This window comes from Anopheles arabiensis, chromosome 2 (genome assembly GCF_016920715.1).
Source record: "Anopheles arabiensis isolate DONGOLA chromosome 2, AaraD3, whole genome shotgun sequence".
Lineage (NCBI taxonomy): Eukaryota > Metazoa > Arthropoda > Insecta > Diptera > Culicidae > Anopheles > Anopheles arabiensis.
Window position 1 is genome coordinate 4,421,618 of NC_053517.1, and position 18,346 is coordinate 4,439,963.

At 47.8% G+C, this 18,346-nt stretch overlaps 1 protein-coding gene across 1 annotated transcript; it reads right to left on the minus strand.

Moving 5' to 3' along the window:
- Positions 1 to 3,794: 3,794 nt before the first annotated feature.
- LOC120908878 (BCL2/adenovirus E1B 19 kDa protein-interacting protein 3) lies at positions 3,795 to 17,924 on the minus strand. Its single transcript, XM_040320335.1, has 5 exons — positions 16,725 to 17,924; positions 7,053 to 7,444; positions 6,127 to 6,197; positions 5,863 to 6,036; positions 3,795 to 5,781 (listed from the first exon to the last, which is right to left on the minus strand). The coding sequence occupies exons 1-5, from the start codon at positions 16,843 to 16,845 to the stop codon at positions 5,730 to 5,732; spliced, it is 810 nt and encodes a 269-aa protein (XP_040176269.1). The 5' UTR covers positions 16,846 to 17,924; the 3' UTR covers positions 3,795 to 5,729.
- Positions 17,925 to 18,346: the final 422 nt, after the last annotated feature.

The following is an 18,346-nucleotide window of genomic DNA, read 5'->3' on the forward strand; positions in this document are numbered from 1 at the left end:
TACACCTCGCTATTTGGTGCGGGATTTGCAGCAATTAATTTATTTGTTTTTGCTCACTAAAATATTAATATTAACAGCACATAAACAGCGAGCATGTGTCCGTCGCTCACCACACGAGGTGAGCAAACCAAGCAGACAGATCTTCCAGCTTCCACACACACCAACCCTTGCCCTTGCCCAAACGCTTTCGTTTCCCGCGGAAATGCATGCAAAGTGTCTGTGTGTGTGCGTGAGTAAGACGATGTTGATGCGCTCCGAAGCAGACGGGCGCCTCCTTTTCCGCGAGTGACGTTGCTTGGTGCTGCCGTCAATTCGATTTGACATCTTTCTAACCACAACCGGATGTAGCGGGCCTCCCTTTCCTTCTCTCCCCTCCCCCATTGGGAAAGGGTTAACTTTCATCCTCTCCATTTGCACAACCAGCGACAGCTCATCCTTCGTCCTTTTACCGGCAACGGCAACAGCAACAGCATTGCACCCTGCCTAAGACTGTGAGTGCTTCGTAATTCTTGGTAAACTAATGAGAAACCAATGGTTATGCCACCCAAGGAGTATGGCCCGGAGGCAAAAGGGGGAGCAGAGCAGCAGGATCGACACGTGAAATTATTTGCCTTGCGCCGGGGATCGACGATACTGTGCAGCCCGCGCCTCCGTTGGCATTGCGTTGGGGTTTAGGCACAGCGTTCGCGACCAGTGACGTTTGATGTGGCAACACGAAGGTGCATCGTTGATGAAGGCAGGTGGATGATGTGGCAAGACCGACCGAGACCGAGTCAAGCCTGTGTGTAATAATTTCACCCTCCGCTGCATTATTCAACATTGACCTGACACAGCGACGTGGTTACAGAGACCTCTTGTCCTGTCGCATACCAAAGCTCACTGTATGCGGTGGTGCTGCAGAATGTTTGCATAACTGTCACCAAAGCTCTTCACTTTGGTTATTTCGCTAGCAAATAAGCTCCTTCTTTGGGTGTTCGCTTTGGCTTAAGCGTACCGTGTCGGCTGCTACTGATGTAAAATTCAACATTCAATGTACCTCACTATTCCACAAATCAATCTACCAATACATTCCAACGGTTTCGCAAGTGACGGATTCTTCGGAACAGAATGAGTGACAATAGTGAGCGACACACTAGGAGTTCCCCAAAAATAGTAATTCCCTTCACCTAGAAGCCACCCCAGCCAGCTTACTTTCTCAATCTAGTATGATTTGTTAACCACATGCCCCAGAATTGTGTGACAGTGTCAATCACAAACCATTCTTCACAGACACTCTTCAACGGACAGCTCTTCCGTAGAATACTGCTTCCCTGTACTGCAGCAATTAGCGTTTTTGAGTCACTATTTCTGGAAAGCCCAATCCGACACTCCAATAAAGCCAATCGTTTAATTGCCAACCAGCTTTTTTGCTCGATGTTGCCATCGCTTTCGTCACTCTTCTTGTGTGTGTGAGGTTGTTTCCGGAAGACAGACTCTTCCTATTCCGATTCCGATTCATTAACTTTCATTATTCCGATCTGGCCGCACAGCCAGGCAACGGCCAGCATATCGGGCATAACTTTTCCTGCCTGCACCAATGAGCCACACACAGCTCCACACTAAACCGGGAGGTTGATCGTAAATCGCTCCCAGTCATAATTTTCCCACCGACTGCATCCTAGCACCCAGTGTTCCGCGTTGTAGTCCCTCGGCCCTTCCTTCGCATTTGACTTCCGGTCACCGCAGCCGAAAGCCGGCGTACAAGTGTAGCTTTAATTAGCAATAAGGAACCTCCTTGCGGAGTAGTGGGGGTTGGTCGCATTCCAGGTCCACTAGGGCACTCGCACGATCGCGCCAGGCACACGAATGTTGGCCCTCTGTGTGTGTGTGTGTGTGTGTGTGTATCCGTAATGTAAATTTACTTACTTCCACCGGTTGATTTCTTATCGATAGAGAGGGCGTTATCGTTCATTAGACGAGATTTATAGCGCTCGGGCTGGTAAATCAACGAGGCAAACATGAACAACGAAGCACACAAACACTTCACCGAAGCGCACGCCCACATCTCATCCATCCTTGCCGACACACACACACGCACACACAGACCGGGTTGGTCTGTCTGTAAGGAGGTCACTTACAAGCTTCCTTGCACGCAAAGCATCAACAACCATCGCGTTCGGGGTGGGGGGGGGGGACGGGAGGGTTCTAGTCCTCGCTAGCACCACCGCCAGCCAGCAGTACGCGACGGACGGCGTGGCAATTGCATGCCCGGATTTAATTTCCATCGAATGTTTGATCAATTTGTGGGCACCGGGATCCTGGCGAACGGCGAACGAGCGAACAAGCCAGGCGAAACAGTCGGCCGATCCTTGCAACGTGTTCCGTACATACACACACACACTCTCTCTAGTTGCAGTAGATGTGGCCCTGATTTATGTGTATCGATTAATTTGTGCAACGCACTGCACACACACACATGATGCAGCCTGCCTTGCGTAGTCAATTATCGATGATTTACATGTCAATAAGCGTAATCAAGGCTGATTGCAAAACGAGCACCCTCTCTAGACCACACTCTCAGCCAGGGTGGTACACGTGGTGAGTGTCAGTAGTGGTAGTAGTAGTACTAGTAGTGCTGGGCTCAATCCCATCAATCATCCCAGCTGCCGGTTTGCGTTTACAGCGCGTACAAACTAAGGCCTGCGAACAGCAAACGCAAACAGCACTTTCTTGCGCGTTTCATCACTGAGCGAGACTACGGGGGACAAAGTTTAAAAATAACTCGCCCACCCGTCCCCAAAGATGTGGCTCAGCGATCGACGGGGCGAAATTTGATTGTCCCTTATAATTAGCTTTCGAGCGAAAGCGAAGAAAGCCCAAACAGAGCCGTTGCTGTTGTTCACCTTTTTTCCTCCTTCTTCTGCTGTGTTGGTGGTCCGGGTTCGATTCTTTGTCCACGCACGCACGTGGACGCACACAGATTTTCCACGCAGCATCTTCGACCGGTTCGGCTCCGTTGTCTTGTCTTTTGGTCGTCGTCGGGTCGAGCAAATTTCATTACGAGGCTAGTAAAACACAATCGAATGTGCACCCCAAAGGGGTCCGACCCACGGGGCCCGACCCGACCGAGCTGAGTTCGAGCATGGTCGAAAATGAAAGATATTTGATTATCGTTGATAATATTTAGTTCATGCATCTCTCTCTCTCTTTCCTGCGACCCGGTTTGCCCAGTTTTCCAGGTGCAGCATTCCTCAATAGAAAGAGAGCGAGAAAGAGAAGGGAATGCCCCTTGTGTTCGGTCGAATTCAATTACTCGACGCAACAAACAAGCTACTTAAACTTAAACCTGGTCCCTTTTCTTGCTGCTGTTGCTGCTGCTGCTGCTGCTGCAGTGCAACGGAATTTTCGACGAAGCACGGAGCAGCTTCAACGGGGCACCCGAATGTCCTTGGGAAATCATTGATCATGGGGCCCGAAAGCGTAATCGGTTTCAATTTCAGGTATCTAATAGCGACCGATGAAACATTCCCAATAACTTGCCATCATCATGCTGCAACCACCAGCAACAGACGGACGGACGGGACACGGTTCGAGTAAGGGGGTAAGGGGGCAACATTTTTGGTCGTGCAAGAGAAACACATTCCATTCCACACAAAAGCGTGCAATGTGCGGCAGCAAAGAAATCATCCTTCCTTTCGGAGGGCGTTCCTTAGAGAGATAAGCTTCGAATCGCTTCTTCTCTTTGATCACAAGCGCCCTTTTCAGATGGAATTGCCTTTATGACCGTTTCATAACATTTTCACAATAAGCGATCATCCAGTTGTTCGTTTTTTTCTCATATTTATTTCATTATTTCATGTGTATAATGCTTAAGGAATAATACAAAGTAATGGTCGTTTGAATTACAAATACCAATTAGTGTGTATGGGGGCCTCCTTCTACGCTTCCTAGCGAAATTATGGCCATCAAATGTTTTCACGCTGGCATCGGGAGATGAACCAGTATAGGTGTGTGTGTTTGTGTGGTGTTAGTCAAGATCTTTGACGCAGATTTGATAGACGAAGATACGCAGGATACGTAGCAAACAAAGCGACACAATCAAAACAATAGAGTTTTAAGCAAGCAATATAAATATTAACCATCCTGATACTGTCTAAGTATGTTAAGTAAAACATAAAAAATAATAAACGATTTTTAAACGCACGAATCAAGCTCGTCCCCAACGGTCCGGCGCAACGGCCCCTTGCGTAGCGACGGTTTCAAACGAAACTGCTCGAGCAGATGGTTCGTGTCGACAGTGCCACTGCTCGACTGCTTCCATCGACTTCCGCTAGATGCCGCACGCGCAAATCGACAACGGAGCCCGCTAGGTGGCGCTACCGTTCGGGTTATTAAAATTACGATAAAAACGTGCGACATTTTAAGAAAGAAAAAAAACGTACAGAAACTATTGAAAAAATGGTTATAAAGTATAACAAGCGGTAGCTAATTTATAAAAGAAAATCAAGCTCAACATTCGAAAGCAATATCCTGTCGCGACAATATCCGCGCGCGCGTTCCGTTTCCGGTCGGTATATGTATACGTGTTCTTAATTCTACTTCTGCTCTCCCTCTCTCTCTCTTGGCCTGTCGCTTTTGTAAGCGGCTCGTGTCGTTGCTGTGCGTTGCTGTGGTATGTGGGAATCAAAACCACCTGCACACACACACACACACAAGCACAACACGGCTAAAAACTGTCCGCTACATAATGTATGAAAAAATGGAATTTTACTCGAATGGATTACATTGCTTCCGTACACACTCTCTCTCTCTCTCTCTCTCTCTCTCCTTGATCGTTATATCAAATCAAATCTACTGTGTCGCTCCAAACGGCACCCACTTGGCACAGGGCCCTCGACGGAAATCGTTCGAAATCTTACTTCTTGTTCCCTTTCCTCAATGCGCACACACACCGCTCCAGACTCCCGTGGCCAGTATAATCTCTTTCATTTTCTGTTTTCTTTTCTTCATAAAGCTAAACATCCTCTCTATCCTCTTCTCTATATTCACCTAATGCACGCGGTTTATCACCGCTTCTCTCTCTCTCTAGAATTGAAGCCTATCGAAAGAAATACACTCAACTTTTCCTCCATCGCCATCGACTCGTCAAACTGCATGTCTGCCGACACCTGGTGCCCCCGTGGTCCGTCCGAATTTCACTCCATCCTAGCTAAAACGTGTTCAAATTCTTGCGTTCGTTTTGGTTTAATCACACATTTTCCTCTACCATAAGATTCTTCCACGCGAAAGTGCGGGCTTCTACGATTGATCTTCGCTACTCCTTCCTCTCTTTCATCCTCTAATGCTCCACTCATATAACCATGATTTTGGCCTACCATCCTCCTCCATCAGTGTCGTCTGCCGCGTAAAGCACGCCCCCTCTCTTTCGCAGCTTCAAATTGGAACACTGAGCCTGGATGATATACCAATCGGATTTCCTCGAATGTGATTACAAAATAAATGCGTTCTACTGCACTACACTTTCACACTCAGTACAGCAGTGTTATTGGGGAACTGCGCTGCTGGTGTGGGTTGTTAGAATGTCTCCTGCATTGAAGCCAATTTCAGGGTAAAGTTGCTATTATCGTCCGCACAGAAACACACACACACGCATACGCTCGTAATACGGATCAACTACACAGTGCGTTTCCCCAAACAAGCGACGACTCCAAATTGGGGTTCGACGGTTCGAGTTGCATTCGGGTGCAACATTACTCGATCGAGACGCGAGTTAGCAACAAACCTCGTTTCTGTAGCCAGGCGCTGGAATAAAAACCAAACCACACGTTACCATTCATCCGCTTAAGCTTCCATGCCTCCAAATTACAACAAAAAAAAACTCACCCAATGCCTGCTCCCAGCAGCAGCGATAGGACGTTCGTCAGCACGATCGAGTATAGAAACTCTCGCGAGAACAAGGAATTCTTCCCAACACGGACCTGCCGTATGGAGTAGCCGGCGTGGATGGGTTTGTTGCGCTCTTCCTGCGTCTGATTGGGATGTTCAAATTTCCAGTCTCTGTGAAGGGGTAGACAGACACAGACAGAAAAGTGTTTCCATTAGATTAGCAGCGGAGAATTACGCACGCGCGCGTCAATTGACACTCACTTTGGAGGTTGCTGATCCGGCCGGCTGCTCCAATCCCACACCCAGTCTGTGTCTTTCACAATGTCACCGTCCTGTAATAAAAAGAAAAACAAGCAATTAATAAGCTTCATTTCATCCGGTTTGGCTACAGCAATATCGTGCTCGTTCGTGCTGTCCGTGTCCCGCCAATTCTATCAGCGCCCGCACAACGTTATGCAATTCTAATAAATTCTCAGTTAATTAGCAAGATTATCGCAAACATAGGCTACAACAGGAACGTGATCCCCTTCGTTCGTTTGAAGGGTGCCTGTGTATCGCCAGCTTGTGCCAGGGACTGTGGGGCCGGGCAGAACGAAAGTTGACGCAACAACAACAACACCATTTATATCTGTCGATATAAAACAACAGATAGCACAGAGCAATTAGAGAGCATGTCGATACATCCATGTTGTGTTGCAAACAACACCCTTCTTCCCCTTCATATTCGAGACCGTTTGGAGTAGAAACAATCGCTTTGAAAACTTCCAACTGAAGGTCGCCAATTTCCCTCAAACTAATATGGAATCCCTCATTTTGCATTCTAACAGCTCCGTTGCGCTTGAAAGCTATCTCTCTCTCCCTCCCCCGACAGCTCTGTTACGCTCCAGTTGACCGCAAACAAAACCTCGCCACGAATCTGATTCGGCGGATGATGTTACCAAATGGTTGAAAACAAAAACCAAAACCACCAAAAACAATGCCACACCGCAACCGAAAGGCCGCTCACATTACGTCAACCACCCCAACAGGCAGGCGCGTGAATGTGTGTGCATTTTGGGGGGTTGAGTTTCCGTTTGACATTTGAAATGTCGCCCCATTCACCTCGCAATGGCTCGCTCTCTCTCTCTCTCTGCCCACAGCATCCGTTTATCAAACCGTACACGCTCTGCACGAAGCGTTAGCGTTACCTTGTTGACGTAGTTGATGTAGACATTCCGGAGATCTTCCTCGGTGGCGGCCAGCTCCGTGTTTGGACTGTTGGGCGGTGATTTGGGACTTCCGCGGGGCGAGTTTTTGCGCGTACTCGTCAGCGACGCGACTCGGCTCGATTCCTTCGACTCGTCGCGCTGAGCCTCCCGCAGCAGTCTTATGTATTCTTCGACCGACGCAAACGCCAGCGGTGTCGTCCGGTCCGGACTCTTCGTGCCAACAGCACCGGCCAGCATCGTGGTGCCGGTGGGGACGAAATTGTTGCTACTTCCTCCACCAACAACAGCAGCGGTGGTTCCTGCGCCTACTAATCCGCTCGTCGCTCCTGCTCCGCCCGTGTTTGTGTTCGATGACAGCTCGATCCAGGACTCTGCGTAAATGTAAACAAGATAAATATGTTGAGATTAAAGCATGACGACAAACCAACACAAAAAAATAACAAAATGAAGAAGCAAAGAAATAGCAAATCCGAGTAACGTTGCGCAAACCGGGAAGATGGGAATTATAATTGTGCAACCTTTTTCCCCTCCGGCCGTATGATCGGATCGGATGTGGAGGAGGAGCCCCCACAACAGGTGTGACCTTGAACATTGGCAACAACGCCACCAACATCATCCATTTTGTGTTTTTATCCACATTTTCTTCTTCATCCCCTGATTCGTGAAACTCGTTCAGGGGTGCTGTTGGCTTTTCGCTCACAATCCCAGCCACGAATGCGGTTTGCCCCAGCTCAAGGTCTACAGCGTCGCCGTCCCCCCGCGTCGTGCTCGTTCGTTGTGTTTTGTTGTTGCATTTCGTTTAGTTTCACGTTTTGTTGCCCCTGTTAGTGTGTGTGTTATTTGCCGTTAGGCTAAGCCGAAGGGCAACACACAAATTAATATTTATCACGAAGAAGCGCGCAGCGCACTGGTTAAGCAGCTCGTTTCCTTCTCCTCCACTGCCCGCGGTCAGGTCAGCTTGGTTTTACTGATTAGTGTTGTGTGCTGGGGATGTCGTGCATTCAGAGCGCCAGAACACTAGAACACTGCAGGAAGTAAGAACGATACGGAAGGGTGGAAGGGGAGAGCTCCGTTGGAGGATGAATGGTTTGGATAGACAATGTACCATTAGAGTTTGCGCATCGGATACACTTCAATGCCCAAATGCGCTAGAACACGCGTCGTCCGCCACACAACGACACCCTTTGTAATGGTGGAATCGTTCGTTAGAGTGCAGCAAGCGAGGAACCCTGCTCAAGACGATCATCCCTCTTCCTCCCCGGCACTGGTTGTATTGGGGCATTGTTTTCTACACTAGTAGTAGCTAAACTTAGACAGACAAACGCACACACTAAATGTAGGTCATCTCCATGAAACTTGTTTCAAGAACTTAAAACCCGCTCGCTCCATAACTCAACAATGGCCGTGGATGAATGTGCTTAAAGGGAGAGCATCAAGTTCGTGGTTAGAAAAAAAGAACAATGTGGCATGATGTTCAAAGCAACTTGAGCAAAATATTATTCCAAAATTCTTCGTCACCATCGCTGCCTTACCAATACCAGCTTGGTGAAAAAGTCACACACTAATCTACGACCCCCTCCAAATTCAAACAAAATTTGGTAAACAAATAGACAGGCCTTTCAACCTTACTCACTAACACAGCTTTATCCATGATCCCCTATTACTACTACTACTACTACTACCTACTCTTCTATGCCACGCGAGTTTCACGTGCATTCCAAAGTGAAGGTAGGGCGAAGCCAAAAGCATCGAAACAAACACCGTACAACCAGTAAATAAATCCCAACTCAACCTCCAACAACACGATTCTATAAGGAAATCGCATCATACACACACCCTCCTCTGGCGGAAAGAGGAAAAACACATGCTATCGCCATCTGGATTTGTCGCCTATCCGCTGTTTCATTAGACTTTAGTAATTGTGTTTACTCGCGAGGCCTGTAATTAACCCGTCTTTTTATCGTGGTGCACACGACTGCGTGGCTCGTAAACGATATTTACCATCTGCTTTATTACGTGACCACGTTGGCACGATCAGACGTGATAGTTTTGTTTCCACACAAACTGTTGTTCATTCCTGGTTCAATATTAATGTTTTTTTTCTACACTTTAATCATAACAATGCTACTGTACAATTCAACCAGCAATAGTCAAGTACCTATAGTTACTATAAGTTGCATACAACTCGAACTCCAACTTGAAATTCAAAAATCTCGAGCCTCTTAAGGTCATCAAACAGGGCTGATAACACGCCACCGCTGCCTTCATAGAACGCAGTAAATGGAAACAAAAAGAGTAATATCTTAAGTACCTCTTCACAACTCCCACCGCCGACGCTGCCGGAGAAAGAGAAAGAACCGAACAAATAGCTCGATTGTGCGCTAAAATGACACCTTCTATGTATGTTGGAGGAAGTGCAGTGAGGAGGTGGCGTGTTGTTTTCCTTTAGCACCTTATTCCACCTTCCAGCACTGCATTGGGGCGGCACCGGGGATACACAAAGCGACGTAAACAAAGTAGAATAGAGGTAAATATTCCTTCCACCCTTTGACGGGAATATACGAAGCTACAAGACAAGAACTCGTACACACCACCAGCTCAAGGGAAGACGTCAGCCAGCCAATGTACCAAAACCGCATCATCCAGCACCGTTCCGAGGGGAGTTTACGTTCCCTTTCCCCAGTGTCTATGACGTCAATTGCACACTACCGACGTGGTGGTGCACAACAGACACACCATAATATGCCAATCCGTTCGACCCCAGTCGAAGACGCAAGGAAACACACATCCTTCCCAGTGTGACGGGAGCAACGATGGAAAACACGTCAATGACCATCGATGCATGCGTGTTGTCTATCGCACGGAATAAGAAAAGCCAAAGCAAGCCAGGACAACAAAGACCATTTTCCTTGTTGTCTGGTCGTCAAAAAAAAAACTTGCCATGAAAAGTTCAGTTCAATTGGGATGTCTTTGTCCTACATTCCAGGGCCAGCAGCCACGTCGACAAAGTGGAGACTGCGCATACAAATTTCCCCGCATGAACCGACTGGATGCACTTTTCTTCAAGCAAAAAAGCGATTCCCGCAACCTATTAATAAATCGTCTAATCACAGCCAAAACTTTCACTCTCTCTCTGTGAATGAATGAACGGAAAGGAAAGGTACATCCCAAGCAAATTCTAGGCAACACGCCAAACCATCCTAGTGTGTTCGTGATGTGGGGGAATTCCCTTTATTGTCGCCAACCACGAAACAAACAAATCATTGCGCGCATTGCACGTTTGCACGTTTGATTGTAAATGCGCTTTCGTGTGCTCACATTAGCACGTACGCCAGAGAGCAAAGGAAGCCAATGCGGCGCTTGTGGCGTTGTGTTGGCGTAGGTCAAGCTTGATCCAATCCACCCCCACACGGACATCAACCGCGCGCAGGAGGCAATAACCGCCCTGCCTGGCCGTGAGTGTAAGAGCAACCATGTGTGCCATTTCTACACCTCTCGAGAGTAAATCATTCCTTCTTTTTTTTGCCACTTCGGTGCTTCCGTGATCACGTCCACGATGTACGGACACTGCACTGAGGGATTAGAAACAAGTTAGTGAAACGGCCCACCACCAGGAGAGGCAGCAACAACACCGGCAGTTCAGCGCTACTGGCCGTTGTCTAGACTGACGCGCGAGCAAGTTTAATTACAAAGCAAACCGCACCCCGCGTCGTCCCAGCCCCGATGCCGATAAGTTCAAGGAAACATAGACTGGCAGAGTTCAACACAGCACGTCCAGCGCTACTACCACGTTGTGCCAGTGCCTGGATGCATGCGTGGATCACACCGCATCACACCGTGGATCACAAGTTATTGCATTCTAATCTTTCTAATCCTGCCAGACTTAGCGGGTGAAGGTGGAAAGCCAGACTGTGATTGGTGGTGGAGGGGTATAAACTACAGTTCCATCGAGTCATCAAATGAAGCGATTGATTATGAGCCGTTTCATAGTCATACAGCCCCTGTCGGAACACCATTGAATGACTGATGGCGCAGAGATGGATGTATGACATTGAGACAAGGTGTTGCTGGCTCCAGCTCGAACATCGGTGTGATGTAGTGATGGGTAAGGTTGGCAAAAATCCGGAGTCGAATCCGTTATGACTCCAACAATTTTGGAACCTACTCCCGGAAGGTAGATACGACCAGCATTATCTGGAGCCGGCCGGACACTTCCAAAGTCTTAGTCGGAATCATCCGGAATCACAGACTGAGTCATCCAGAGTCGGAGTTGTCTGGAGTCGTAGTTGAGGTCATCCAGAGTCGGAGTTGGAGGCATCCAGAGTCTTAGTCGGAGTCATCCAGAGTAGGAGTCGGAGTCATCCGGAGTCGTATTTGGAGTCATCTAGGGTCGCAGTCCGGAGTCGCAGTCGGAGTCTTCCGGAGCCTTAGTCGAAGTTATTCAGAGTCTGAGTCGGAGTCAACCAGAGTCGAAGTTGGTGTCATCCGGAGTCGCAATCGGAGTCATCCGGAGTCCGAGTCGAAGTAATCCAGAGTCGCAGTCATCCGTAGTCGGACACAGAGTCATCCCGAGCCAACCCCGGCCGAGTCCAGCTCCACCCGACTTCGATTCTGGACAACTTCAACTCTGGGTGGAACTGGTCGTTCCGATTTTGCTGGAGTTGCAATCGGACTAACAATAATTAGAGTCGGAGTCATGGATGCACATCCAGACAGCACATCACTAGATATGTTGCATCGGTTTAATGACGTAAATTAACGGAAACGCATCCGGCAAGCAGGCGTAGTTAATTAATTACTACGCTTCGATTGAATCAATCTACCATCCCGTACGGACGATTACTCTCACACCTTTTTCTACGTAGTTTAAGCTTTAATTTACATACACCACATGCTGATGATGATGGGTTTGCACCTCTTCCAATGACTGTGCTGCAGCTCGCCGTTGCACTTGTGAAGTAAATGACACAAACATAAATCAATTGCCATTGCAGTTGCACCGCCCATTTTTCGCATCCCCTCCCTTATTAATGAGACATTAGCACAATTAAGGAAATTGACCGTATCAGCTTACTCTGCTTACTCCCTTTTTTATGCTGCTCTGACCAATTGCACAGAATACTTGTAATTAAATTGGTGCAGTTCATTACTTTTTTGTTTGCACAAGAGTTTTTGTAAGTAGTGGACTGGGCACTCTTCGAGACAAATCAAATGGTAAAGCGTTTTCTATGCAAAGGTGTTTACATTCCATTCATCGTACGATCAATCGATTGGGGCCTTCAAATCAAACGCATATGAAACGCTACTTTTCACGCCTTCGGTGTGGAAAATGTGGTTATGTTACATCGACGCACTTTTGGAGCCGTACCACACATTACCACACATTACCACCCCTATCCCCACTCGCACTCACAATTCACAGCGGTATGCGCTTCTTCAAATGTGTGTTGACCTCATTTTCAAACCCCCACCACCACCACCACTCACACAAAAAACTCAAATTGTAAAACAAAACAAACTAGCCAACGCTTTACTGAGTTCAATTCCCCCCTCCTTGGTCGGTTTTGGTGGCGGTTTTGTATGCTTTTTTGTCTTCTGTGACGGTTATCTACCTCCACCGACCAACGGAAGGCGTGAAGTACGTGAAACAACAACACCGTATGAAACCATACAGCAACAAAAACCCACCGACGACTTAAGTAAAACGAACGTAACATCAACAAACTGCCCAAAAAGAAACGAACCTCCACCTTTTCTTTATCAGTGTAGAGGCCAGTTGCTTTGGGGTGGCCGCCTGCCGCTCGTCTTATTTGGAGGGTCCACCAAGACTGGGCGCAAGTGAAGCTAACAGCAAGAGGACACACACTCAAAACGCAAACGTCTCGCTAGTCTCGCTCGAAGCGTAACCGCTATCAATGTACACACAAACACCGATTTCTTCCTTTTACTAGCGCCTCGCAAACTGGACATTGCGAAGTAGAGCGCCGTGGGTGAATTAGCGATTTTCCTCCCCGCTTCCAAAACACTCTTTCCTCCGTGAAGGAGAGCCGACAATAAATCTCTGTCCCGTCTAGACTCGGCTGGACCGACCCGAGGGACCTGGATCTCGTATACAAATAAATATACAAGCGCTCTCAAACTCGCCACACAAACAACAATGCACCGTCCTCCTCCTCCTCCTCCTCCCTTTCATCATCCAGCAGGGAGCATGGGGTGCATTCGCCCTTCAGCCAAACGATTAATGCGTGATAAGGGATGGGCAAGCAATTCCGCCATTACCGCACGCTGCATTGCACTGCAGTTGCAATTTGCACCGGAGATTATTAAAATCCGACCTAACAACAACACCAGTTCCCGTGTGTCCGGGGTGACTCAGGTGTGTGTGTCTGTGCTCGGTCGAGAGGCAAACTGACCGTCACAGATTCGTCGCAGTTTCTTGCAAAACAACACACACTGATGGAAGGGGAGGGGGCTGGGCCAGGTGTCATGGCATCCATCAACAACGCCACCGAATGCCGCGCAAAATGGGAAGGAAACGACGCTTCCTTGAGTGGTGGCATTGTGTTGTGTTGGAGAACGTGGCGGAACATTCGCTGATCATGGTGCTGATGATGATGATGTCCCACTTTTATTGACCATTTGAACGTTTGTCATCTGGGTTAATATTGACTGACGATGGTGAGACTGGTGTTTGTGTGTATGTAGCACAGCGCAAGGCGACATTATTGCAGAACAAGATCAAACACGATCAAATTGAGGAGCAGCGTTGCCAATCTCTGTTTCCACTCATCGTCATTGTAGGCAAATTTTACGTTAGAATGCTTAAAAATAGAGTGTTTTGACGCATTCAACGATAACATCACTGACTCTTGATAACGGTTGACCCACATTGCAACGGGACAGACTGCATCAAATGCCGCTTATCATTAAAAACGTGCTTTTGTTTCGAGCGCTTGCGTTGCATTCGCACACGAATTCCGTCCAAGAAGGTGTCAAAATAATAACGAGCCCGAATTGCCCTCCTCTCATCGCAGGCCTACGTTAATCGTTCTGCTTGTTTACACAGCGTTACAACTACGTCGTCAGAGGTCTATATTTGGGTTTCCCTCTTCAGAGCGTGTGCCGTTGCATTCATTGCCGGTATCAAATGCTCGTAGGTCGTGTTTACGTCCAAAATTAAACCAATTCCTACTAATCATGCAATAAAAATAACCCTCTCCCCTCCCCCCAACAGGTACAATCAATTCGGTTTCTATTGGCGCTTAAAATTGCGCCTCTAAGTCTTCGGTTGGCGCATCATCATCATCATCATCATCATCGGCGCAAGTTCATTCACCGATCGTGCACACGATACGAACACACACACACAAACACAGCTGCACTGCATGCTTAGTGCAATTGGCAATGGAGCAAATGCAACCCAGTTTCCGGTTTTTGGTGCGTTTGATGGGGCGCGTTACACACACTTGCAGTACAAGCCCCGTGCCAGTGTGTTTGTGTCAGAGTAAGCCGTGGCGCAATGGAAAACAAAAACATATACGCTTGTAAATCATCCAAACCGGGTTGATGGGGCGCGGGTTGGCCTGCGCAACAAAAAGTGCATAAACACATAAACAGACATAAAAAATGGCGCTGGCAGAGATGTTCAACATATGGCCCCCCTGGCCGCGCTGGTACATTTGCTAATTTTAAATGCTTTCCTTTTTGTGGCGATTCGGCTGGAAAGTTGGTGGCAAAGTGTGAAGCGACCAGAATAGAAATCGATCAGTAGAAACAAAACAAAGAGAGTTCTGTTTGTGTCAATGTTCGTTCTTCATAGATCGTTGATCGTTTTCCTGGTGAAGGGCCTAGATCGATTTCCTACTGGAACTGTGCAAACTGCAAGCATACAAGTACACTGCTGCATCTAGAAGAATCCTGTTCGATTCTATATCTGAATTCCCTTCTCTTCCTGATTCTACAGTCGAATTAGAAATTCGTCATCACAGCTGATCGTCAGCACAGTCGATCATTGGAAAACCTTTTTCAACTACATCATCACCATCATCATCGCCGTCACACAACTCTCATCATCATTCGTCTCGCCGGGTTAAAGCACATGATATCTTATCAGCAAACCAAACGTAGCAGCCCTTAGCAGTGACCCGATCGAACCCGATCGAAAGACCCTTTTTCTATTCGCTTTTTGAACGCGTCAGCGACCACGGCGTAGGGCGAGAGAGAGGGAGACAGAGAGAGCAATAGCATTGAATCGTGATTCGCTCTTATCGCGCGCCTTTGCCCTCCCTCGCCTCCTGTTGTGGCATTGGAATCTTCTCCACAACCACAACAACAAACGAACCATTTGCATCACCCCCCGTTGCTCGATCGGCGAAAGTGTCTGGGCGGCCTTAGTTTTGCGCAACATTGCGCGACACCCAGGCGATGGCGATTGGAATGGAGTGGTTGTGGTGGTGGTGCCTGTGGTTTCTTATCGCTCCTCAACTCGCTTGTTTGTTTAATCTGCTTCTTTTCTCTTTTGTTCTATTCCTGCGAATGGGGTAATTAAACAACAAGCACTTAATACTTTGTGTGTTTCTGCTACTTACTGTTCAAATATTATTAATGTACGTACACAACCAGCTAAACAACACTGCAACACTGTTGCTAACGATGTTGCCTGAATGTTATATCTTGCTTCGTTTGTGCACATTTTTTCGCTGTTGATAATACGTGACCCAAATTCATTCCCCCATGTTTTGCATGTGACTCACTCTTACAAGCTACCGAAGGAACTCGAAAGGACTTCACACAGGATGTCAAAGCCTGGCCGGTGTAAAAGCACGAAACAGGTTTGGCAAAGCAAAAGTGCCCTCTTGGTGTTCCCTCTTTTCGACGGCTTCTTCACCGCTGTGAAACCCAACCGAAACTGCAACCGGAAACCAAATTAGGGGGAGACAGAGAGAGCAGGGCACGAAACATATTTGTTATCATGTTTTCCTACCAACCGAAGGTCATCGTCCCACTGAGTGAGTGCTGTCAGACACTGTGCATTATCGTGCTCAGTAGACCATTGCCATCGTGTACTGGTTTTCCTCTTATCGCTACACAGCTACAGCGAGCGCAAAAGAAAAGAAAAAGGTATCGAAAACAACAGAAATAGAACAGGCGGAACCGGCGTTTTTGGCGTCGCCTGGTCGTTACACAGAAAACACGCGGCAAGTGCATTCCGCTGGCCGCTGCTGCCGGTGGGCGAGGCAAAGGAGGCCGGCGGTCGGTTTCAATTTCTACTTTTTGCTTGATTCCCTATCAAAGCCCTCGTCGCAGAATCGCCAGTCGACCGTAACGACGACAACGATGAGATGAGTGTTGACTGACAACAAAGCATGCTTCACCGGCGCGGGCCCTACAAAAAAAAAGCGTTGCAAAGGGAGGTAAACACTCCCCCCACAAACACACACACACACACACACATACATGCACACAGTGTATGAACGCAATCGCCTACGACGCAATAAGGCATCTCCTCTCTCCCGGCGACGGCGACGCACGTTCTTGTTGCGTGGGAAAAAGTATTGATTGCGCCTTCCGTGGTTGGGGTTCCGTGGGGAGAGCGGGGAAAGTCCTCTGATGCATTCGCGCCCAACCATTCACTCCACCCAGCTTACTTACCTCCCAGCTCTTCCGGACCCATCTTCGTCAGCTGGCTGCTGGTGGACGTGGCCATTGTCGCCTTGGTGCTGCTGCTCAGCAGGCTGTTTTTATCGGTGGACAGATTTATCGTACGGAACATGCCTCTCTCCGCGGGAAAGCGAGATCAAGTTCCCCCCTTTTTCCTCTCTGTGGCGTGATTCCCTTTTTCCACTACACTACTCACACACACACAATAACGCTGTGTTTGGATGTTGCTCGCTGCTCCAACTCCGCTCCAATCGTGAGTGCGCTGGTTGGGTGCTGTTTTGTAAACAAAGAACGCCAGCAAACGGACGCGTACGCTTCAAACCGTTGGCGTTTTCACCACCCCGAAAACGTTCGCGCGCTACGTCACGTAGGCCGCGCTGCAAAACAACAAACTCGGGCTCGGACCACTTTCGACTGCACGCACACACACTCGCGTACTACCCTGCACCGCGCTGGAAAGACAAAAGACTCTCACTCACACACGCGCACTGCACCCTCCAAGAGACGCACCTTTCGTGTAACCGCACTGCACACACACACACGCACACACCGAACGACCGATGGCTTTGTTTACAACGTAATGGCGCAGGGCTTTTTCGTCAGCCAGCGGGAATCCAATACACACAGCTCGGCGCTCCGGATCCAAATTTTCCACCGCGTCACCTCGCACTCGCACTCCGGGATGGGGGGAAAAAACAAACTGCGCTCCCAAAAAAAACACACACACGGAAGTGTGGTGTGATTAATGCGTACAATCGGAAACGGGACGTTCTCGGAAACGCAACGGCAATGTAAACAGCTGGCACACTATCTCACGAGAGGGTAAAAACGAACAACACTCTACTGATGCGCATTAAATGTGTACGTTTTTTAAAGGCACTCTTCAACCTACACACGCTGACAGAGCTTTACTCCAATTTCCAATATCGTTTTGGGTCTTCAGCAACCGACGCTTGTATCGTTTTATATCAGCAAATGTTTATGTGATTTATCGCACAACAATCGTTTTAACTCATTCACCACACGAATTGGCTTGCGATTTTCAGTTCACTATCAAACAGCACGTCCAAGAAGCGAATCTTTGCTCATCTGGTCAACAAACGCCCTCTCTACTGCTTTTCGGTTGAATCCGCAGTGCGAAGATTTGCCGTTGAGCTGTTATTCTATGCCCCTATCTTCGTCACAATGATATTTTGGACTCGTTTCCGCGGTCGAGTGTGCACCTGTACGCTGTCACGGGACGGGGCAGTTTTGACCTGTACGGAGCTGCTGATAGGCCCATAGTTCTCCGTTGAAGTGACATTTGACTGTAAGTGGAGCAAAGACATGTTTTTGCAAAAGTTTTGTTGGAAATTCACAAAATACACGTTTCTTTTAAGAAGTGGAGCATCGGAAGATAAGAGATTATGCATCGCACACTGTTTACGCTATTTCATTGTAAGTATTTTGTTTGTTTAGTTTGCCCATAGTGCCCTAAAAATATTGGCTGCATCAGATCGCGTCTACACAATCACATATTTTGATGTAAAGTTTTTAGTACAACATCTAATATGACGAATAATAATTATTGGTTAATTAAATAAAACTTTGATCGCATATTTTCAGTGAAAATT